This window comes from Carassius carassius, chromosome 11, assembly GCF_963082965.1.
Source record: "Carassius carassius chromosome 11, fCarCar2.1, whole genome shotgun sequence".
Taxonomy (NCBI): domain Eukaryota; kingdom Metazoa; phylum Chordata; class Actinopteri; order Cypriniformes; family Cyprinidae; genus Carassius; species Carassius carassius.
Window position 1 is genome coordinate 12,375,275 of NC_081765.1, and position 25,287 is coordinate 12,400,561.

Here is a 25,287-nt window from a genome sequence, read left to right on the forward strand (position 1 = left end):
TGCTTGAAGACAGAACGTGTTAATACTTTTCATGTTTGGGGCAATTTTATGTATCACTTTAAACATGTCTAATTATATTTTGCAATTGTACTTGTATATTTGTATATTATTAAAGAATTAGCACATAATAATTTGAATTGTACTAGTCCTATGTCATATATTTTTGTTACATAGTGTGTAATAATGCTAACCCGCCTAGCAAAAATATTTTTATAACATTTTTGTTCTAAAACTTCTTGACTCCTGATTTCTTGAAAGATTTGCTAAAAAGCCTCTGACTGCACTGAATATGCCCTCTCAGATATAAAGGTACACCTTTGTACATAACTGGTCTATTATGGTACCTTAAAATACATATTAGTACCAAAAAGATACTGCCCCAGTGACAGCTTTTGTAGATTTTATTTATTATATTTATTTTAAGAGTGTAGGAATCATGCTGCAGCAAGAATGACTAAAGGACTATATTTTCCTCCTGGACATAGACACTGTCCACCATTTTATTTTGTGATCATGTTAAAAGACTAATTAATAAGAACACATTTTATCTTGACAAATGTTAAGGTATTATGCTGTGTGTGTGTGTATATATATATATATATATATATATATATATATATATATATATATATATATATATATATATATATATATATATATATATATATATATATATATATATATATACAGTACAGACCAAAAGTTTGGACACCTCATTCAAAGAGTTTTATTTATTTTCATGACTATGAAAATTGTAGATTCACACTGAAGGCATCAAGGGCTATTTGACCAAGAAGGAGAGTGATGGGGTGCTGCGCCAGATGACCTGGCCTCCACAGTCACCAGACCTGAACCCAATCGAGATGGTTTAGGGGTAGGCTGGACCGCAGACAGAAGGCAAAAGGGCCAACAAGTGCTAAGCATCTCTCGGGGAACTCTTTCAAGACTGTTGGAAGACCATTTCAGGTGACTACCTCTTGAAGCTCATCAAGAGAATGCCAAGATTGTGCAAAGCAGTAATCAAAGCAAAAGGAGGCTACTTTGAAGAACCTAGAATGACATATTTTCAGTTGTTTCACACTTTTTTGTTATGTATATAATTCCATATATAATTCCACATGTGTTAATTCATAGTTTTGATGCCTTCAGTGTGAATCTACAATTTTCATAGTCATGAAAATAAAGAAAACTCTTTGAATGAGAAGGTGTGTGTGTGTGTGTGTATATAATTTTTAGAATGATTCAATACAAGAAATAAAATAAATAATTGAAACTGGGGATGCAAATACAGAGATAAATGTTTGAGTTTTTGGTGTATATATTTACCAGAGGTGTATCCATGTACATCCTGCTTTTCACTGTTAGCAAACAGTCATGCTAAGTAATTATGACTTTGTTTATATGAGTTTAACAACCTAATTTGCATAATTTGCTCTACAGACCAATTTGTTCACTTACATTTATTTCAGTATGTAGCTAGCACCTTGGACATTAGATATCTCAAACACTGACTAATGTTTTGAAGCACTTAATCCACAAACCTGTGCTTTGATGTCTTAATACACTGTGAACTAACATTAAGTGAGAGTGATAAATGCTGTAAAATCATCATTAAAAGTTTAGCTCATGATGCACATTAATGTATAGAATCTTACTTTAAAGAAGCAGCACCAAAGTACGGATGGACAAGCTCGAATACCATATGTCAAATGTTTTATGGCCACAGATCTACTTTTATTCTGATAAGGGAGAATGTTTGAGTGCACACTTAAAATGACCAATTTTATCCAACTTAAAGTCATTATTTACTGCAGTACTAAAGTTACAATATCAATCAAAATAATACAAGAGTCCTATCTTTATTTGGTGGATTGACAGTCATTTAATTCTGCTATTTTAAATGCTGTATGTGTCCTCTATTGAGTTTCCTAAAACACACATGCCACAGTCTGCCACCCTTGTTTGTAATGCATTCGTTCAGCAACAGAAAGTCAAACAGACATTTGGGGAGGAAGAGCCCTCACTGTCTCGCTGGATGGAGTGGGTTACTGTCACAGTTTTCAACTTCCTCTTGAAAGAATGGACCGAGATAAAGACAGCTCTGCGCCACAAGGGTAAGCTCTCCTGGGAACATGTTTTTCTTGTTAACTGGTTCTCCAAATAGCACAGATTTTTAATAACAGATAATACCTAATAAATAGTCATTTATCAGATGGTTTTGTCCAAAACAACATATTTTAGTTTAAATAAAGCCTGCTAAACATTTTCAAAATTGCCACTTTTGGGGTTTCATATGTAAACTTCACAAATGTTCTAACCCTATTCCAATTTTTAATAAGGGCTCATTATTAAAAGCAAGTTATGTGAAAGAGGGACTACAAATAGGAAAAAAATAGTTTATATAGCTGAAATGAGTTATTTACAATATTCCAATCTGTTTCTGCAGTAAAAAGTTTGGAATAAAAGTGAAGAAACAACACTGGAAAGGACACACGGGTGTTGTAATCACAAATAAAAATGCTCTAGGTAAGACAAACACAGTGTTACATAAGATGTAGAGCATTTCGTGAGGATTAACGCATGGTTTTGTTGACAAAGATATTCAAATCCATAAATTCAGATATAGGACAACTGATCCTTACAAAGGTCTGAAATGCTGGTAAACTAATTCTGACTGAGCTGGTTTAATCTTTACATTTTAGATGCTGAGGCTGAAACTCCTGAGGATCCAGACGTAGTAGACGTAACACAGCCTGAACTCACTCAAGCGTCCACCTCGCCTCACACTTCCTTCAGACAGGCTGCTAATACTAAGAGGCTCGTTTTTCTCTCCAATCTTTACACAGCGTAATGTGTTATTTCTTGTTGTTTTTGTGCAACATGTTTGTTTTTACTTAAAGGTGTAAACCTGTGGCCAAGATCTTGGAAAGTGAAAGCAAACCCCAACATTTCCAGGTAGAGTTCAATATAAGTTTTAAATGCTGTATTTGGCCTCTATTGAGTTTCCTGAGTACTCTGTAGAGTGTGAACACAATCTTTCTTATGTCTAACATATGATAAAGCTGTTATTCTTGATACTGAAAGCCAAAATCTGTTCTTCCTAAGATCTCCATCAATATAACAGAGGCTAGGCAGCTAGTCGGGGACAACATAGACCCTAGTGTCATGATTGAAATTGGAGATGAGAAAAAGCAGACATCTGTGAAAGAAGGAACCAACGCTCCTTTTTACAATGAGGTGATCATACTGTCTTTGATGGGCACTTTCTGATAATGGCATTAATGGCAAGAATTTAAAACCATGTTCTTCTCGCCCCAACAGTATTTTGTGTTTGACTTTTTTTGCAATCAAGACTTCTTTTTTGACAAAGTCATCAAACTATCAGTAAGAGCTTAGGCTACTGTATGTAAACCAAATGGTTTTCTGGACGATATCTGTAAAGCTCACATTAGTGCACTTCTCCCAAAGGTCATGCACTCAAAGATCATGAAGAGCTACTGTGTGGGAACCTTCAAGATTGATGTTGGGACAGTTTACTCCCAGCCTGGTAAACACTTGGTTTGCAATTGCTCGCATCTTTTCTTCAACTGAAGAGATAAAAGTTCAAAATCTGGCCTGAGATTAGGATTTTTGGTAATTCTGCTTGTACTAAAACAACACTAAATCCTGTCCTTGCTGTGTCAGGCCATCAGTTCATCAATAAGTGGGCCATGCTCACAGACCCCGCTGACATCCACACAGGGGTGAAAGGTCACCTGAAGTGTGATATCAGCGTGTCAGGAAAAGGTGATGTTGCAGCACCATCCCAGAAGTTCAGTGATGCAGAGGAACAGATAGAAAAGTAAGATCTGAGATTTTTTTATGGCATAATAAAGATTGAATGTAATAAAAAAAAAATACTAATCTCTATTTGTAGAGATCTATCTATCTCATTCTGGACTGCCATGGCAGATATCTAAGAAACCATTTATAATTTAATATGCACTGTCTTGCTTTAATAATCAAAGGTTATTTCAGTGATATTCCTTTCTGATAAACTGCCACTACATCTCCTTGTATCTCAAAAATAAAGAAAAGATTTTGAAAACCTTTGTCCTCCCCCAGGCACCTCCTGCTTCCTGAAGGCTTAAACCCTGAACGGCCGTGGGCTAGGTTTTATGTGATAGTGTACTGTGCAGAGGGTCTTCCCAGAATAAACTCCAGTATTATGGCCAACGTGACCAAAGCCTTTGTCGGAGACACGACAGCTCTCATAGATCCTTATGTAGAGGTCTCATTCTTCGGTCAAGTTGTAAGCTTGCAATCCAGTGCTTAAAGTTTAGGTTTTTAAAGTTTGGTTTGGTTTGTTTGTTCATAGCATGTTATTTAAATATTATGGTTAATATTATGGTATACTGGTCAGTAAATGTGGTTATATAGCAATATATACATACTGTACATATATTGATATATGTGATACTTGTTTTGTTTATTTTCTGCTTGAAAGGGCAGGACGTCTACTCAAAAGAGCACAGCAGACCCGGTGTGGAACGAGCAGGTGGTGTTTAAGGAGATGTTTCCTCCACTGTGTCAGAGACTGAAGATTCGGGTTCTGGATGAGGGAAGCATGAATGATGTGGTCATTGGGACTCATTACATTGATCTACACACCATCTCAAATGACACCGATGGGGACAATGGTTCGCCATTTCTAAGATGTTCTTAATTATAGTGGCCACAAAAAGTATTTGGACAACTTAGAAATGTCTGAATATTATTGTTAGAAAAAAAATATATATTTAAAATATATTATTTTGCATACTGTGTTGTTTTTATCATTTATTGCTCTTGTCAAGGTTTCCTGCCCACATTTGGCCCGGCATGGATCAACCTCTATGGTTCACTTCGTAATTCCACACTGGTGGACGACAGCCAGGAGCTGAACGAGGGTGTTGGAGAAGGGGTGTCCTACAGAGGCAGGGTTTACATAGAACTGAGTGTGGAGATCCTGTCTGGAGGTGCTCCGGACTCAAAATCCCTGCTCTCAAAAATCAGTCTGAAAGACTCCAAGGGAGGAAAAGCAGGGGCGAAAGATCCCAAAACTGGGGCAGGAGCCGGAGGTGAGGAAGAGAAATCCAAGACTATAGGACCTGAGGTGATGCCAGTTGAGCCCCCACAGAAGGTGAGCTGTTTGCAGCAGTCATTCTCCTTTTTACACTATTCTTTTATCTGTCCATCTCAAATCTTTTTTTTTTCTTCTATTTTTCAATCCATTGTAGTAACATTTCCATTATATTGTAAAGCCGTCCAAGTCATTGTTTAACTTTAATTTAGATAAATGATGAAGACATGGAAACCTTCCTGCTCTTTGGCTGTGTGTCTGAGGCCTCCATGATTGACAGAAGAATCGGCGATAGACCAATCAGCCTTGAGTTCACCATTGGTAAATATATATATATATATATATATATATATATATATATATATATATATATATATATATATATATATATATATGCCACTTTCCACAAATAGGTTCAAAAAATGGTCTGAAACTTGGAACTTGAAATTTTTTTCTGGTCATGGTGAAAATGCTTAATTTGAATGATTCATGTTCATATTCAGCCTATACTAAAGGAGGATATACTAAATGCTGAATTAGCTCTTTTAATTTCAGCCTATTTTGTGTGAAATTTGTCCTTTTTTTTTTTTTTTTCTCCATCCTATTACCAATTTTTTAACTTTATCCAATTAACGTGCCACTCAGTAGAGACTTGTTAATTTGAGAACAAGAATTCGTTCCAATAAATAAACTAAAAATATATATGTTTGAACATTTTTCCATAAAATGTCTTTGGTAACACAGTTTAATAAATACATTCAACATCAATTTTTCAAGCTATTTTTGAGTGTCACAGTTGTTAGAAATGTTCAGTTCTTTGTAATAGACAAACCTTGTGGTAACAAGGTTGCACAAAATTTGTGGGGCAAATTTATTTTCTTTTATTATTAGTAGTAGTAGTAGTATCTTAAGGAAGGCATGATACACGTCATTATTCTTAAACACTTGAAGAACTAGCAATTATATGATTATACATGTAATATGACCCCTTTAAATGTGCACATGTTTATTCAGGAAACTTTGGGAACTTCATTGATGGTACTGCGCAGCCTACTTCAAAGAAAAAGCATGAAGATGTCTTGGTGACCACTCCACTTCTGGACACTGCAGCAACAATGCCGTGCAAATCTACTACAACACCAGAAAGACCTCTTTTCGGAGATGCACAGAGGTGTTTGGATCAAACAAATATTATACCTTCATTAAATAATGGGAAATACCTTAGTCATGAACAAAACTGGACCTATAGTCTTGTTTGTGCAGGCACTACATGCACTTGCCCATCGGAGCACAAAAGCCCTGTGTGTATGTTTATAGCAGCTGGGAGGATCGAGCGTACCGACTCCATCACGCCAACATGCTGGACACAATTGCCCTGATGTTTGTATGTGAACCCTCAACCTAGTAATGTTTTATTACATTGCCATGAATCAGTAGTTCGTGTGATTATTTTCATTTAATGATAATCAGGAGGAGGGAATCGCTAAGGTGGTGGAATTGGATAAAATGATGTCTCCTGAAGCAAGGACTCTCATGCATCTTGTTCTTCAGGAATTTAGAAGAGATGCCAGGTAGGTCTAGACCATAGAGAATCCCTGTGGGATTACTAAAGATATTCAGGGATAACAGAACAAAAGCTCTTTATCATTAATATGGATTTTAACATACTGTAAATTTTAATACATAATGTTAATAACGTTTTATGTTCCAATTTCGTACCTTATTCAAACATGACACCCAATAGATGTCACTGTTGTGTTAGTTTTGACTTTTGTGTCACTGTTCTGTATTCTGAAGGTTAAAATAATTTCAAATCAGGTGTTTTATTTCTCAAGATCATATAAAATGTTTTGCTCATGAGCACTTTAAGTGGTTTGTTCACCCCCCAAAAATGTCAATTTTGTCTTAATTTACTCCGTTCCAATCTGTCTGACTTTCTTAATTCTTGGTCCGTTCTTTTTTCTTTTTTTTAGTCCAAACAATGAAAGTCTGTGGGATCTAGTGTTGTTCTGGACCCCACTGACTTTCATTATTTGGACAAAATCAATTGGGACATTTTTCTTTTGTTACACAGAGGAAAGATACAGGTTTGGAAAAACATGAGTACATAATGAAATAATTATCATTTTTGGAAGAACCGTCCCTTTAATGTACTCACTCTTTAATGAAATTGTAAAATTGTGTCCTAATTCTCTTTCTGCTGGATGTAATGGTATGTTTTCTGCAGTGAGTTTATTGCTTTTGCTGAAAAGAAGGTGAAGGCAAGCAATTTGACCTTACTGGACAAAAAGAGGCTCACTCTGTGCAAACAGGAGCTGGTGAGTCTCTACTGTGCATGCTCTCATTTATTTAAACACCTCTATCTGTAAAACTTCATGCTTTTTAAAATTATTATTTATTTTTTTCTATTCCTGTATGACTATGGATTATTGCTCATTGTGGCTTTTCCTCCAAAGTCTAGTCCAACTCATTTATTTCACATCTAAAATATAACATTTTTAAAGAAATGTATTTGTTGGTTCACATTTTTTTTAACGTGTTGCTGCTGTTTAGGAAAGTATGACTGAAGTAGCTGGAGGACTCCTTGAGCCCAAGAAGAGATCTTTCACTGTTAAAGAGATTATGCTGGAAGTCCAGAAAATTAAAAAGAAACTGAGATTCCTTGTGGAAGAGGTTGTTATTTTGTGTCACTATTATATGCACATCCTTGACCTATTATATGTATAATGTAAGTCTCCATCATTACTAATATTTCTCTTCATCTCACGCCTTTCTTAGCCTCAACACAGTTTACCAGATGTGTTTGTGTGTCTGGTCAGTAATAACAAGCGTTTGGCATATGCCAGAATCCCTGCTCGTCACCTGCTCTTTTCACAGAGCCCAGAACAGAGAGGCCGAGACTGTGGGAAGATCAACACCCTGTTCCTCAAGGTCTGAACTCTGAAATCAAATGCGAATGCAAATCACATAAAACAGAAAACTGACAAATGTTGAAAAAAGTTTTTTGTTGGCACTTCTTTTTTAACTTTTAAAAGGAAATGTGTCTTTCAGCCTCCAGGGAAGCGTGGACCAGGGTGGACAGTCCAGGCTAAACTCGATGTGTATTTATGGCTGGGATCTAGCAGAGATTCACCCCACATGTTGGACAATCTCCCAGCAGGCTTTGAACTGGAAGGCATCTCATTTGAGCACAGGACTGGCCCTCCTCCTGATTACTTACTTTACACAGGCAAGTTTTTTTTTATTTTGTTTTTTTTTATCTGTAACTGATTCTTGCTGTTTGACCCTGTTTGTTGCTGGTTTGCAGAGCAGCACTTGTTCCAGCTGAGGGCTCATATGTACCAGGCTCGTGGTCTCATTGCAGCAGATAACACTGGCCTCTCAGACCCCTTTGCCTGGGTGTCTTTTCTGTCCAATAGCCAAAGCACTGGTGTAAGCATGATCCTGTTAACTGCACCACTATATTCTGTATTAGAATATTATTTCACTAGTTTAGATTAGATGCAACTTTATTGTTATTGTACTTCTACGAAAAAGTGCAAGGTTTTGAGAAAGTTCAGAAAGTGAGAGCACCTATTATACATAAACATGCTCTGGTTTTGGATAATTAGTCACAAAGGATATAATGAACAAAAAAGCAAAAAAAAAAAAAAATTATAATGTGAAAAGGTAATTGACATTTATTCATATTGTTATTTTTTTTTTAGATCATGAAGCAAACTTTAACTCCTACATGGAATCAGCTGCTCCTGATAAATAACGTGTGTCTGTATGGAGGGCTTTATGAAATAGTCCAGGATCCACCGCTAGTTGTGATTGAGGTGTATGATGATGATGCAGTGGTGAGGAAACATAGTCACTTAAGTATATGCAGCTGATAAAAAGTTTAATTGTTTCTCTTCTCCTTTGCAATACTTCTTAGTCGGTTTTAAAAAAATGTTATGCTCTCTCCAGGGTATCGAGTACCTGGGGTCAACAGTGGCTGTTCCTGTAGTCAGACTGTCAGAGGAGCGATACTCCCCTCCTCAGCTGCAGTACAGCCCTCTGTTCTGTGGCAGTCTGTCAGGAGGAGACATACTGGGAGCGTTTGAACTCATTCAGGTCCAGTCTAACAAACACAGCACATTTACTATGTAACAATGCAGTAATGTGGTTGAATCACTTATTTATTACTTCTATTACTAAAAATAAAATGCCATTTATATGTTCAACTAACATGTATAATCTAATGCAGAAAGTGATATGGGGTCTGCTGTACATCTTGTCCCATGAACATCTAGATCTCAGAGTCAGGAGAACATACACTTCCTGATTTAGATGAGCCGGATGGAGGGGTTATTCCAGTACCCTCATACATTCGACCTGTGCTCTGCAAGTACAGAATTGAGGTGAGCGGTCCATGACCTGTGGTCTATATGTAAAGTACAGAAAAACGGGGAAAAAACTTTATTACCATTTTTATGAAAGCACATTTCATTGCTCTCTAGTTAAGCTGACAATTGTAAACATGAAAAAAAAAAATTCAAGCAGTAAATTGGAAACATATTACGTCTTTGCATAATGTGAGACAGATTTTGAGATTTGCGTTTTCTTTTATTTTCACAGTCAGTAGTCATTTGACTCCCAAGGCCATCATTATTCATGAAAATCAGTTATGAGCCATCGATTTCATGAGTTCTTGAACAATTTCTAATCCCCCACATACTGTACATAAATTATTATATACAGTATTTCTTTACTGTATTTTTTATTTATTTAAAATGTATAAAGATTATTTTTAAACAACATACATACTGTACATACAACACTGATTTAAATAATTCAGGTTTAACTACATCATTGCCTATTTATAGGGCAATTCCTATAAATGCAACACGTCTTTGCTTTTCAATGTTGGCTGTTGAGTTTGCTTTCTGCTAGATGTATTTAAATCTTTCATGTGTCAACGTGTGACATCTTGTTCTGAAACCTCTAGTCAGAGCTTTTCCGTTTGGTGTCAAACCAGTATATCTCAAATCAATGATCTTTTCCCAAAAGTGTTATGAATACCTCTTAGTTTTATAAGCGTCTCTCAAATGTCATTCAATATCTGATCAGCACTTGCACATATAGACCAAACTGCATAGTAGTAGCTGGAAATAGTTTTGTGGTCTAGAGTGTATGCCAAGTCTCACTATTATAAGGTGTTACTACATTTGTACTTAAAATTGCTTTTGAGTGTTGTGTAATGAAGTGTTATGTCTATTACAAAATTGCGACACTGATCTACCGTTTTGACTCTTTGTTAAATTATTTGTAGCTTTTTTCAGTGTACACTATAAGTGTTTTGTCTGTACTATGACTATGAGTTTTTTTTTTGTTTTTGTGCACTGCAGGTTTTGTTCTGGGGCCTCAGAGAGCTGAAGAAAGTTCAGCTTCTATCCGTTGATCGGCCCCAAGTTTTTATCAAGTGTGCAGGAGGAGGTGTCAACTCTTCAGTGATACAGAGTTACAAGAAAAACCCAAACTTCACAATACTTGTGGATGCCTTTGATGTGGTAAGTCAACTGCTGCAATAACAGGGTATATGGTGTTGTCCCCATCGCTCTGCTCATGTGAGTCCTCGCTTAGCGTTCAGCTGATCTCAGCATGTCTGGGCCGCTGTTTTCTGTCTGTAGGAGCTGCCTGAAGACGAACACCTCCTCCCTCCTCTCGCTATCACTGTGGTGGACTGGAGGGCCTTTGGGCGGAGCACACTTGTGGGAAGTCATATGATCAACAACTTGGCCTTATTCAAACACATCCCCACATTAGTTCAGCAGCGTCAACCAGAACCCAGAAACATAGCAGGTAATGCACGTCCCAGAGATTTTTGTCCCAACAAAAAAATCTAACACAATCTAACCTATACCTCTAGCATGAAATAATGTCTAGGAAAAATATTATGATCCTCAGCCCACAAAAATATATAATCCCAGATGGCCTCGGACAGGATGCTTAGTCTTGCTTCTGCAGAATGTAGTATGACGCGATTTCAATTTTTCCTTTCTCTTTGGATTGTTACAAGCTCTTGGTGCATGAAGAAGATCTGTAAAGTCTCCAAACCAAAGAGATATTATTTATCAAAGTTAAGACTCTGCCACGCCCCCTAAAACAGCTCGTTCAAACACGCCCACACATGTCTACATCACTATGTGGAAATATTTGCGTAATGCCACCCAAATGTTCACATAAAGAATGAAGGCATGGTTTCAGTAACCACAGTTATTGTTGAAGCAGCCGTGTCAGGGAGATGCTGTGTGTATGTAGATGAAAGCAAAAGCACTTTATTTGGTCTTCCGAAAGTAGATGCATTTAATAATCTTTAAGATTTCTAACAACAGAACAGCAATGCATTTTAGGGACGGCCGTTTCGTGAACCTAGGAGAGGAGATAGTACTGACTTTCCTACAACAATCTGGCGCTTCTGAATCAGCTACTGGAAGTATGTTTTGTTATTAGTTTAAGTATTTGCTTTACTATGACTGTAAAGATTTGGGCGTGTGTGTTTGTGTGTGTGTGTGAGAGAGAGAGAGAGAGAGAGAGAGACCCCGGGTGAAACAATCAGTGGCTTGTGTACTGCAAACACATACGAGCTTCATCACTGTGTCTGTCACGCGACTGTTCACCTTTCGGGCTTGAACTGATGGTTAATCTAAAGACATTATTAACTGTCTTTACATTTATCTTGAAAGATGAAGCTTGTGATTATGGAAAGGGACATTACATGTGTTTTTTGAACATTAAAGCATGTCAACACATTCTGTTACACCAAATACACAAAAAATATCTTTAAAAAAGCATCATATGACCCCTTTAAACCCTGCTGAAACACATCTGTCTGTTTTTGAATGACTCCCTAAACCTACTGAGTAGAGAATAAAAATGATTGTCTAAATCTAATATAAAGTAAGGTTTGTTTTTGGCCTGTAGTCGCTCAGCTGTCTCTGCAGCAGAGTGTTGTGCCACCACCCAATGAGGAGATCGCCATTGAAATAGAGCCGGAGGAAATATTCACCCCTGCACCTAAATCTGAGCCAGACTTCCAGGACAAGAAGGTTTGTTTGAGTTAGATTAGATTTTTTTTTTTTTTAGAAAACATCACATTTAACACCGGTTACTAATTATGTACTGAATCTAAAACATCTAATTTATGGTCCTGATTCCTGAAAGCACATATCTGACACTGGTCCACAAAAACACATAAGGATCCATTTCTGAATGCTGAATAAATAAGATTTCCATTGATGTATGGTTTGGAAAATCTGGAATCTGAGGGTGCAAAAAAAATCTAAATCTAAATAAGGTTTTGTGGTCCAGGGTCACATATGTGTTAGTAGAAGCATATAAACACACATTACCAATCTACTATGACTATCAAACTCCTCATCAATACCAGGTGTCGAAGAAGAGCAAACAAAGATCTACGAAAAGGAAGAAACGCACCACAGCTGATGAGTCTGCTGATAATGTCATTGATTGGTGGTCGAAATACTATGCATCAATGGAGAAGATCCAAATGGTAAGCTTCCAAACTAATAAAACAAAAAAGACAACTTTTTTTTTCTTTGCTAACTAGTTGTTTTATACCACAATTTCTTTCTTAGGCAAAGCAAAAAGAAGACAATCCATTTCAACTGCTCTTTGAAAATAGTAAGTGATATCTTGAGTTTATTCCGAAATCATTCTTGTCCACAGGATCATGTAGACACATCATGCACCAGCTTTAGTCAAACATGATCACATTATGATGTATTTCAGTAACTCCTCTGGAGAACATTATTTCCGAAGGATTGATCAGTCTGGGTAAGAATGACTGGGAGACTGTCCATTGCATGGCCCTCTTTCATTGTTGCGGTCAACAGGATTGCAGAATGTTTTATTTACTATGCAAACCATGTGCTTTGAATGGAATTAAATTGTCTACATATTATTTAATACTTAAAGAAAAAAAACGAATGCTGCTTACACGAGAGATCACACAGCATTTTGCAATCCCAGTGAACCCAGATCTGCACCTCTATTTCTGGGTTTTGTACACACACACACACACACACACACACACACACTACTTTTCAAAAGTTTGGGGTCGGTAAGATTTTTTTTTTATGTTTTTGAAAGAAGTCCCTTATGCTCACCAAAGCTGCAATTATTATTATTTACAACATTGGTAACTTTTAATGCAATTTAAAATGTATTTTTATTTGTGTATATATATATTAGGGGTGTAACGGTTCACAAAATTCACGGTTCGGTTCGATACAATACACTGGTGTCACGGTTCGGTATGTTTTAGATACAGCAAAAAGAAAAAATTGGCAGATAAATTTCCTTGATTTTAAAAAAATGTTTTATTTATTAAAACTAACAAAGTATGTTTTTTTTTTTTTTACATTGAACAATGATGGAGCTATTCTTTACCCATCTTCTATGGTGTTTTCTTAGCAGCATACTGTATAAAACAAAAACAGCTCCTTATAAAAAAAAATGAAAATGTTATATTAGTTATGAACAAATACAAAGATGTAACTTTTTATATGGAACTCTATAACTCTTTATATTGAGTGTGTTTTTACTCAATTGGTTCTCTATAGGGCTTATGTTTTTTGGAACAAAGCAGGAATTACGGTCTGTCTGAAATGGGCTCGTGAAGGAATATTGTAACGGGGCTCAATTACATTAAGCATGTTCTTAAAACCTACGTTTTCCACTACAGAGTAAGGCGCTCGCTCACTCAGTAATACGCGCTGAAGGCTCGTTGCAAAATGGCCAATGCGTTTAACAGACCAGAAATAGAAGATCTTCCAATAACCAACAGGTCTGGTGTTTGGGTGCACTTTGGATTACCTGTAAGCTATAATGGTGATGATAGAAGGAATGGTAAATAGTAAGGTCTCATATCCGCGGCTATAACGTAAATGTAGCCTATCGCCGTGGTGATTTCTTTTGCCCTGTTTGAATCCGTTGGAAATGTCTGTCTAAATGCTGCGGGGATAGTTTTGTTTCTTGTATGTTTCTCCTTTTTCCCGTCTTTTCCCAGATACTGACACACTAAGGTGATGTCGGCGTTAATGAGTTGACATGTTTCAAGTAATCCCGCTGGTGTTTTTTTTTTTTTTTTTGTATTCCCGCTGGTGTAACGTTACCCTAGATGCGACATATCGTTGTTTTTTTTTATCCACCACTCTCTTGCACCCAAACACCAGACCTGTTGGTTATTGGAGGATCTTCTATTTCTGGTCTGTTAAACGCATTGGCCATTTTGCAACGAGCCTTCAGCGCGTACTGAGTGAGCGAGCGCCTGACTGAGTAGCCTAACATAAACATATAAGTTGGTGTTTTTTTCTTCTTCGGGGGTGTCAGGGGCGTTGACTGTTACGTCGTTTGGGTTATTGGGCTACCCTGTTGAACGCATCTCATTATATTTCACAATTTTTTTTTTATTTTCCAAATATAATTAATTAGTCCAACGAACCGTTCGGTCCATAATGCGCAGGGCCGGCCCGCGGTATAGGCAAATGCTAAGGGCGCCACTCATCCATAGGGGCGCCAGAATGAGTGAACGAGTGAATTTTTTTTATAATAGGCTACTATTTAAAACCCATTAATTTGAAATACTACCAAATAAAGCAAAAAAAAAAAAAAAAAAAAAAGTCCGGCTCTTCAATCTTCCCCCGCCCATCGAGTGCTTTAAGTGCTTCAGAAACAGAGCGCGCGCGATCAGTTGTTGGTAATTTGTTGTGTAGCGTGCCCGACGCTGCATTCAATGTAGACAGCACAGCTTTTGTTAACACACAGCTCGTAGAAACGGGCCTTGCAGCTCGCGCCAGTTCTAGACACGGTGAAAGTTTCCTGATTGTGAGGAAGGCCGAATTTACATGACACAAGGGCGTAGATTTGGTTTGAACATGGGGGGGGGGGGGGTTGAACGTTGTATGCTGCCCGTTATTTTTTTCAAAACAATTTTTTTTTATGTGTATTGTTATTGGATAATTTATTTCTTCCTATCTATCTACCTATCTATCTATCTATCTATCTGGCAACATGCTTTAACTGATTACAAATTCAACATATAGAAATATGAAAGAGACAACATTTAGACATTTATTTTAAGATTTTTACATTCCACCTTAATGCATTTTAATTTTTTTTCTAAAGGGAAACACATCTTTAAAACATTAAAGGCATTAATGTATAGCCTAACTTTACAAAACTGCTGTTTTTCTATACTGTTTCCTATTTTATTTTATTTTATTGATTGAATGGCATCTTCTTTACCTGATCACCTGCTCCTCCTCTCCCTCTGCTGACTTTTCTACCCTGCAGCTATATTTACCTCGAATCTGTTATAAAATCATGTTAAGAGATTATACACCTCATAACGTTATGAAATTTGTGTATAATCATCATTCATAAAATTCTAACATAGCAGAGATTATCAAAAGAAAGAAATTAAGTATTGAAACCGCCAGTAGGCGACAGTGTTTCATTGTTTTAATGAGTTAGCCACTTAAATCGTTAATTCATCAAATTCGTTCAAAAGTCAGATTAATTTAGTAAGAAAACAAACACCGATGTGAATACTTTTGTCGTTGATAATTACACTATTGACACTATTGAAAAATATACTAGCAAAACAGACAGCTGCTTTGGTAACTTGTTATACTGATAGTTATAGCTAAATACATTGCAATGGATTAGCTAGCTAAAATATATGTGGTGTGTACTAACTATAACACAATATTCTCATACCTTATTCTCAGTATGCTTTATTTTTTTTGCATCCCTCTCTGACCAGCAGTTAAATATAGTCCGCTGTGCAGCGCTTCTCTTCGTTTTTGGCATTAACATTAACCGTGTGCTCTCCCATTCAAACACCACTCGCTTGTTTTGGTGAAAGTGCGACTCATTGGTTGGGCGTTACCAATCGGTTCAATGGAGGGGGAGTATTTTTTGTCTGATTTATTATGACATACTCATATTTGATTAGGAAAAAAAATATTTTTACAAAATAAATGAATTCTATTTTTTCATATTATATTTTTCATTTGATCTACTGTGATTTTCATGTTGAAATATTGGGGGGGTTGTAACTGATGGATTTGAATATTGGGGGGGTTACCTCCCCCCCATCCCCCCCATAAACTACGCCCCTGACATGACACATTATAAATGAGCATAGTCTGCGATAGATACAGTGCCAAAAAGAAGAGAAGAGGATAAAGACAGAGGTAAAGAGATGTAGTGAAAGAACAATTTATTGCATAGGAGTAAGATACTATAATTTCATGGCAGTTATTTTTACCTTAAACTTAATGTTAGCAGTTGTTCTGAGTTCTGAGTCCCCAGACTGTGATTTTGTACAATCATGTCAGTTTTAAGACGCATTTTTTATTATCACTTTTTTATTAATGTTTTACTCTACAGTTGTGCAGTTTTGGGGGGGATACAGTACAGGCCAAAAGTTTGGAAACATTACTATTTTTAATGTTTTGGAAAGAAGTTTCTTCTGCTCATCAAGCCTGCATTTATTTGATCAAAAATACAGAAAAAATTTAATATTGTGATATATTATTACAATTTAAAATAATTTGTTTTCAATTTATTATACTTTAAATTATCATTTATTTCTGTGATGCAAAGCTGAATTTTCAGCATCATTACTCCATTCTTCAGTGTCACATGTGACATCCGGTCATGATCCTTTAGAAATCATTCTAATATGATGATTTATTATGAGTGTTGGAAACAGTTCTGCTGTAATGTGTGTGTGTGTGTGTGTATATATATATATATATATATATATATATATATATATATGCTAAATCATGAACACAATGACAGGGTGAAATGGGCTGTGATGCATAAACCTCAGGCTGAAGGAAAAGTAAATTCACGTCTGTACAGTAGAACACAGGAGAAGAAGGTTCAACACTCTTCAGCAATAAAAAAAAAAACAATGAAGCACAATTGTTTATCTAAAGTCATTTTTTAATTATTAGTATGGTTGAACTGGATCATTAAAGGTCAAGCAGCAAAGACACTGTTAATAAAATGGGAATAGATACATTTGTGTTATTTAATATATTTAGTTATAGCAGGTTTGCGTCATATTCTGAGTTTGCATTTCACTGTTTTGATTAATTTTGATGAATACTAAATCTGTTTTGTTTTTTGTTTTTTTGTGAGTGGGATGAATTAATGCACATTCACATTTAGTCTAGAACTACAGTAACATCATGTTCACACAGCGCACACAACGCCTCCATACTTCCGATTTCTCCCAATATGGGAACAGGAGGCTTGTCAGTCAAAAAATGGGAATACAAAGTAACTGGCGTTACTTTTTTGAAAAAGTAACTCCGATATTTTCTTGTAAATTAAAAAGTAATGCGTTACTTTACTAGTTACTTGAAAAAAGTAATCTGATTACGTAACTCGCGTTACTTGTAATGCATTACCCCCAACACTGCCCCTAATATATATATATATATATATATATATATATATATATATATATAATAAGTGTTTTCACTGTCAATTTAATGTGTCCTTGCTAAATACAAGTGTTAATTTCTTTCAAAAACAAATCTTACTGACCCCAGATATTCAATCAATCTTTTTAATAATGGCGTTGGGAAGTTGTCATCTGGTTGGTTTTTGGTTGTATAATACACTAAAAACTGCTGGTGGAAGTGACAAATGCATATTTAATTGCTTTTTATACTTTAATTTACTTTTAATCTCTCAAAAGCTGTTTACCTTTAATGTTTTGTAGACTGTGCAAGTTATTTTGATATGCTTTTTTCCCCACTTCTTTTTTCCCCACTTTTTTTTTTTGTGGTATCTTAAGTATCAAGTGTTAAAGACAAAAAAAAGGAGGTGAATTACAAGAGTTTGGTAGAACAGCCCAGGATTGTTACATTACAGGTAAAATGCGTCATTACGATACTTAGTTTACCTGCAAATATTGTCTGTACAATAAATGTATAGGATTTATCCTTTACATGTATGTGCAGTCTTACTTGTCAATCACTTCAGGTGTATGAAAAAGAGCTGGAGGCTGAATTTGGGCCTTTTGACGACTGGGTTAAAACCTTCGAACTCTATCGAGGAAAGGCCAATGAGGAAGAAAGTTCTGCTGATGAAAGATTTGTTGGAAAGTTTAAGGTGACGTGGTTTTGCATGAAGTACCATTACATACACAGAGGCTTTTTAAGATCCAGTGCCTGGTTCCATGAAAGCCCTTAAGTACTTTGAAGTATTCTTGAGGGGAAAAAATTCCTGAGGCGGGGTTTTCTTTAAAGTCCCCAAGAAATCAAAATTAGAGGGGTTTGGGGAGGGGGAGGGGGGGGGTTAGGATTAGTCTCAAGGTTATCTATAAGGCAGTGTGCTCCAAAACAACATTTGCATTTAGAAGATATAAACATTCAAAGCTTGCAGTTAATCTCTTTCGCCCAAAACGGCTCAAAAAATTTTGGAAGTCACATCGTACTTTATCTTCTCATCAAATCTTCTGACCAATCAAATGCTCTCTAGAATCTGAAGTGCACGTCTCCTGCACAGCGCCGGCTGAGATCAGTCAATTGTTCACAGTGTAGTAATTCCTGTACAGTTGATGCCTCATAATGCACAGTGTAGGTGATAGGGAATGATTCAGAGAGTATAAATATGCTTTCAATTGGTGCAAAAATGAGTTCTGGTTTCACACGAATGGCGGTAGCGCACATCCAGACTTTGGCTCCGGGCCAGAGACGCGATTGCACAGAGCAGATCATATGCGCGAGTCTGCATTTATTAAAAACTTTTGCAACTACACAACTTCAGCATGAATATGACCACTATATTGTTTTACTAAGTGTTTTATATTGAATCTAGGGGGTAATCTATTAGACTGTGATTGTCAAAAAATGTCTCTGGCCCGAGCAGACAAAATCAATACGCTATTGGCTACTTTAAAAAGGGGGTGTGGCTGCTCAGTATGTCCCGCTCTCTTCTCCTGTTTCAGTTTAAATTACGTCACCACATAGAATAACGTTGCTTCTTTAAAGGCACTTCGGGGAACCTTTAAGAGTGTTGCAGCAAATTTCTTAAAGGGTTAGTTCACCCAAAAATGAAAAATAGGCTGTGTTACTCACCCCCTGAGGCATCCTAGGTGTATATGACTTTCAAGATGAATCTAGTCAGAGTTATATTAAAAACTGTCTTTGATCTTTCAAGCTCTATCATTGCAGTCAGCAGGTGTTGCATTAATGCAGTCCAAAAGACGTGAAATAAAAAGCGCCTTTCAATAAAAAAAAGAAAAAGAAAAGTGTCTCACACGGCTCCAGGAGGTGAAAAATGGCCTCCTATTCCATCCATATTCAAAACGTTATAATCACTTTAATCTAGCTTGCACTCACTGTTGTAAAGGAAGCAGTTCCGGGGGGGAATTTCAGTTCTGCGCATGCGCAGCTCAGAAGTGACGAACGCGGAAATGCAGCGGAGAGATCAAAACAAAACAACGGTCGTTAATTAGAAGTACAAAACGAGGATTTGTCAAGAAGAATGTCAGAGGATTTTGATAAAAGCCAAGAGGAGACTGGTTTTCCTTTGCAAAAGTAGGGAAACTTAGCTTCCTTTGATCCTGTTAACAAACGTTGGTTTTCGCGAGACTCACTGAACTCATACGTCATCCGCCCCGCAACTGCTTCCATGTACTGTAACTGTTAGTGCAAGCTAGATTAAAGTGTTTATTACGTTTTGAATTTGGATATTTTTCTTATTAAAACATATCAAATCACTACAAGAGGCCTTTGTTTATCCCCCGGAGCCGTGTGAGACACTTTTTTTTATGGAAGGGCACTTTTTATCTCAGGTCTTTTGGACTGAAGCAATGCAACACCAACTGACTGCAATGATAGCGCTTGAAAGATAAAAGACAATCTTTAATATACCTTGGACTGGATTCGTCTGAAAGAAAAAAAGTCATATACACATAGGATGCCTCGGGGGTGAGTAAAACGCAGCCTAATTTTCATTTTTGGGTGAATTAACCCTTTAACTGTCACCCTTACCTAAGTGTTTATACACTGTGTTTCACTGTAGTTTCTGGCAACATACTGCAATTGGTGCTGTAGTTGCTATAGTTACTACATCTCACAATAAACCAAACATTAAAAAAACACAAACCTAATAGATACAACTTTATATACAACCACAGTTGTACTATTATAAAAACAAAAAAAACATAAACCAAACTGAACTGTGTTGAGTCGAAGGATTTATTGACAGTTAAACCGATACTTTCTCAATAAATGTGTATCATTCATAGCATGCTTAATATTTTATGGGGAAATATTAATGACAGCCTTAAGGTTCCTTAAGTTGACCTAAGGTTTTTCCTGGCAACCCAAGTTTCACTAAGGGCACACTTAACCTTATAACTAAGGGATTTCTTAGCTTTAGGGCTTTCATACAACCAGGCACAGGTCAGAATTTCCATCACTGATTGTGCCATCAGGGCAGGTTCTGTCTGTACAAGCTGCCTGAATCGAATGATGAGGAGGAAGATGGATATTTGGATTCAGGGCAGATTAAAATAAACCAGGGTATTCCTCCAAACACTGCAGTAGACGTCCTTATCCGTGTATACATAGTTGCAGTAAGTGTAATTTTAGCAATTTTTCAAAACACATTATTTTCCTTTTGGACTTTCTATTCATCAGTATTTACATGATACAGTCATTTGTCACTCTCTTATGCATTTTAGGCCTTCAACCTGCACCCTGCAGACCCAGATGGCAAAGCAGACCCTTACATAGTGCTGAAACTGGGGAAAACTGAGATCAAAGACAGAGACAATTACATCCCAAAGCAGCTCAACCCAGTGTTTGGAAGGTGATCGAGCACAATGATTGAGAAATTCTCTGAAATTCTACTAACTCCGTGTTTCTTTGAGGTTCATTATCTCTTCATCTTTCTCTGCTGTTCAGATCCTTTGAATTTCAAGCCACTTTCCCCAAGGAATCCCTGCTAACAATTCTCATCTATGACTATGACACTGTTGGTGGTGATGATTTGATTGGAGAAACACAGATTGATTTGGAGAACCGTTTTTACAGCAGGCATCGAGCTACCTGCGGCCTGCCTGATGAATATGCCATGTGAGTACTTACAAAATTTTTATCTTTTCAAGTTAGTTTTATGCCCATCTTTGATGCTTCAATTGATGATCTCATCTGACCTAGTGAGGGTTATAATGCATGGAGGGACAGCATCAAGCCAACAGACCTGTTGATTAAGCTTTGCAAAGAAAACAGACTGGACAACCCTCACTTTTCTCCAGGACGCATTACTATTGGAAGCAAGGTTTTTACTGGGAAGACTGTATTTGCTGATGAAGGTAGGTCATTCTTTGGATGTACATCATGACATTGTTGATTAAAAATTAAAGGAGCAATGTACCACAAGTATTTGCTGTGGCTTCTCAGATCAGATGGTGGAGTCGTACGAGCACCTTGCTCTGAAGGTGCTGCAAAGGTGGTCTGAGATGCCCAATGGGGGTTGTAATCTTGTGCCTGAGCATATTGAAACTCGAGCACTCTACCTCAAGGACAAACCAGGAATAGACCAGGTTCTGTGTGTTGTTTAAAGGTTTATGTAACCTTAATGCACTATATATACATTAAGAATGCTTATAATGAGTAATCTTGGTCGTGGAGTGATTTCAATAATTGTGCATTTGCATGTTTCCCAGGGTCATCTGCAAATGTGGGTGGACATTTTTCCCATGGACATGCCTCATCCTGGCCCTCCTGTGGACATTTCTCCTCGGAAACCCAAAGGGTAAGATACACTAAACCATCTTACTGGGTTGTGCTGTAAAATTAATACTTGTTTGACAGATCTTATGTTTTGTTTTTTTATGAAGTTATGAGCTGAGGATCATTATCTGGAACACTGAAGATGTAATATTGGAGGACACCAACTTCATAACAGGACAGCAGTCAAGTGACATTTACGTCAAAGGGTATTGGCAAAAAGTGTATCACAATGAACATACAGTAGACCATTTTTAAGTACCGTATTTTCCGGACTATAAGTCGCACTTTTTTTCATAGTTTGGCTGGTCCTGCGACTTATAGTCAGGTGCGACTTATTTATCAAAATTAAATTGACATGAACCAAGAGAAATGAACCAAAAGAAAAATTACCGTCTCCAGCCGCGAGAGGGCGCTTTATGCTGCTCAGTTCTTTTGTAGCCTAAACTGAAGACATAGAGCGCCCTCTCGCAGCTGTAGACGGTAATGTTTTCTCTTGGTTCATTTCTTTCATTTCCTTGAAGTTATTTTTTTTGGTTCTTGGTTCTAAATGAATGCGACTTATAGTCCAGTGCGACTTATATATGTTTTTTTCCTCATCATGACGTATTTTTGGACTGATGCGACTTATACTCAGGTGCGACTTATAGTCCGGAAAATACAGTATTTATTTAATGAAAAAGTCTCCCAGTATATACTACTGTTTAAAAGTTTGGGGTCAGTAATAGATATATATATACAGTAGTCAACATTTGAAGTGGATCAAAACCTTTCATCAGTGTTGTCCTAACCCAAAATTCGTTCTTGTCTTAGGACAACTTTGATTAACTTTTTTGATCTACTTCAAATGTTGACTACTGTATATATATATATATATATATATATATATATATATATATATATATATATATATATATATATATATATATATATATATATATATATATTTGTTAGTTGAAAAAAAAATATTCAGCATGGATGCATTGAAATTGATCAAAGAATCCTAAAAAAAAAAGTCATGTCCACAAAAATATGTGACACCGAAGTCTGGAATAATGGCTGCTGAAAATACAGATTAACATTTACATTTTAAAAAATATTAAAATAGAAAACCTTTTAAATTTTTGCAATAATCCTTCACAATATTACTGTTTTAGTATTTTTTACTAAATAATGCAGCTTTGTGAACCTAATAGACTTGCCGACCCTAAACTTTTGAATGGTAGTGTAGATACTGTTGAAAATAAGTTTTCTGAAAATGAATGCTTTTGTGTTTTGAGTAAATTTTGGTGAATTTCATGTTTTTCTTTAGGTGGTTAAAGGGGCTTGAAGACAGGCAGGAAACTGATGTCCATTACAATTCTCTGACTGGAGAGGGCAACTTCAACTGGCGCTTTGTGTTCCCCTTTAACTACCTGCCGGCTGAGAAAGTGGTGGTGATTCAAAAACGAGAAAGCATCCTCTCTCTGGACAAAACTGAGCAGAAGATCCCTGCTGTTCTTGTTATGCAGGTGTGGGACTTTGAGAGGCTTTCTTCTGATGATTTCCTGGGTAAGAACATGTTTACAATTGCATCTGTTTTATATGCATCACATCCTTCGCTCTGTTGTCACTCCTGATGGGATTTGACTTGTGCTGTGTACAGCTCACAGTCCCTCTACATCAGTAGCAAAAACACACAATTATACACAAGAAACTGGGCTTAAAATGTTATTAATACTTCATGAAGGTTGTTTTTATGTGTCCATAGGCTCAGTGGAGCTGGACCTACATGGGTTTCCACGTGGAGCTAAATCAGCTAAAGCTTGTAGGATGGAAATGCTGACAGAAACCGCAGAGAACGTCTCTATCTTCCAGCAGAAACGCTCCAAAGGCTGGTGGCCCTTCATTAAAGCTGGAGAACTCACAGTGTGTGAATTTAATTATTTCACTGAAATAAGCTCAATGGCTCCTTGTTTGCGAAGAAATCCAAAACCTAAAATGTTGACTAATTTATTCTAAATATAATTATATTATCCATTTGTTTTATACAAAACAATAGTAGGTATGGGAATTTCTTTATGCAAACATGTGACCTAATAAAAGTAGTTCAACTTTTCTCTTCCTAGGGGAAGGTAGAAGCCGAGTTTCATCTGGTAACAGCTGAAGAAGCAGAGAAAAATCCAGTGGGACGTGCACGCAAGGAACCAGAGCCTCTAGAGAAACCAAAGTAATGAGACAAATACACTTATTTTAACACCTATTTCAGATGTTTTTATTCATATTATAACCAGGGCTGTCAAATTTAAAACATATAGGCCAATATAACTATAAAAACGAACTGAATTGAATTACATTAAATGTGTTGAAGGTAGTTCCACTGTATGTGAATTATTTTCTAATATCAAACTTTGACTTTTCTGTAGTCGTCCAGACACATCCTTCTCCTGGTTTATGAATCCTTTCAAGTGCTTCTTTCACCTGATCTGGGGGAACTACAAGAAATACATCATTGCCGGACTGGTGCTGTTGATCGTGACCCTGTTCCTGGTTCTTATCTTCTACACCCTACCAGGAGCAATCAGTAGTAAGATAGTCAACGGGTAGACAAACACCATGATAAAGTAACTGGACACAAATGAGCAGCACAAATGTATCTTGTTATTGTTGTTGCTCTAATGAAGCACACATTTAAATGCTTGCTCTGCAGGTAGAAAGTAACAGCCTTTGCTGATTTTAGAAACAATCTTTTATTTAATATGCACCAACAAATGTAACATTCACACAACATTTAAATGTTTAATAATCTTTAAAAAGCATAAACATTGAACATAGCACATGAAAACTGTAGGAAACAAATGTTCTATTAATCACATCCTACCTTCTGTAAACTGTCAAGACTCTGTTCTACTTGCAGAGCCTTGAAACTAGATAAGAGATTATTAAGTGACTTTCGAAATGACCAGAATAATTCAAAAATTAAAATTTGTGTAAAAGCAGTGACATAAAAAATGCAAGAACAACCCCAACGAGACAATTTCATGTACATTTGGATTTGTTACAAAGGGTTAAAATAACTTTTTTTTCCAGTCTTTGTGAAACACATTGTGTCTTGTCTTGTTGAAACCAGAAATTTATCTAAAAAAATTATAAAGTGATTTATTCTCAACTCATTGAAATTTCTTGTTCTTTCTCAGAATATTAATTAAATTGAATTGATCTGTAGCACTGGTAGTATGTATGAAGTAAGAAATAGCTTTATGTAGCTTATGATCCAAAGACAAGAATAAGTCTGAAATGTTAATGTAGTTTTTCAGTTATTTTTAGTGTGGCTTTTGATACTTAAAGCTCCAGCTCTTGAATTATGGAAGCAACAGTCACAATACA

At 36.5% G+C, this 25,287-nt stretch overlaps 1 protein-coding gene and 1 long non-coding RNA gene across 2 annotated transcripts; both read left to right on the forward strand.

Moving 5' to 3' along the window:
- Positions 1–2,064: 2,064 nt before the first annotated feature.
- On the forward strand, positions 2,065–2,813 carry LOC132152775 (uncharacterized). The gene is made up of 3 exons (XR_009436576.1): positions 2,065–2,114; positions 2,447–2,526; positions 2,703–2,813. It is a non-coding gene; the product is annotated as an uncharacterized LOC132152775 (long non-coding RNA).
- A 37-nt stretch (positions 2,814–2,850) lies between these two features.
- On the forward strand, positions 2,851–25,025 carry LOC132152580 (fer-1-like protein 6). The gene is made up of 40 exons (XM_059561331.1): positions 2,851–2,864; positions 2,901–2,955; positions 3,106–3,237; positions 3,322–3,384; positions 3,469–3,547; positions 3,685–3,841; positions 4,105–4,291; positions 4,487–4,679; positions 4,836–5,161; positions 5,314–5,422; positions 6,116–6,272; positions 6,365–6,485; positions 6,572–6,672; positions 7,329–7,419; positions 7,655–7,774; positions 7,880–8,032; positions 8,153–8,330; positions 8,409–8,533; positions 8,809–8,943; positions 9,056–9,202; positions 9,382–9,489; positions 10,477–10,638; positions 10,759–10,930; positions 12,053–12,177; positions 12,519–12,641; positions 12,727–12,772; positions 12,881–12,925; positions 17,973–18,049; positions 18,161–18,289; positions 20,622–20,762; positions 20,871–20,998; positions 21,094–21,264; positions 21,349–21,503; positions 21,592–21,734; positions 21,858–21,946; positions 22,032–22,130; positions 23,234–23,472; positions 23,672–23,829; positions 24,030–24,130; positions 24,327–25,025. The coding sequence occupies exons 1-40, from the start codon at positions 2,851–2,853 to the stop codon at positions 24,505–24,507; spliced, it is 5,235 nt and encodes a 1,744-aa protein (XP_059417314.1). The 3' UTR covers positions 24,508–25,025.
- Positions 25,026–25,287: the final 262 nt, after the last annotated feature.

What these genes read in the sequence shown, in the direction of transcription:
- LOC132152580 (XM_059561331.1), top strand. An exon ending in CTTTTCGGAGATGCACAGAG is followed by an intron (nt 6,273 to 6,364) that starts GTGTTTGGATCA and finishes TTGTTTGTGCAG; the next exon opens with GCACTACATGCACTTGCCCA. An exon ending in GACTGTATTTGCTGATGAAG is followed by an intron (nt 21,504 to 21,591) that starts GTAGGTCATTCT and finishes GTGGCTTCTCAG; the next exon opens with ATCAGATGGTGGAGTCGTAC.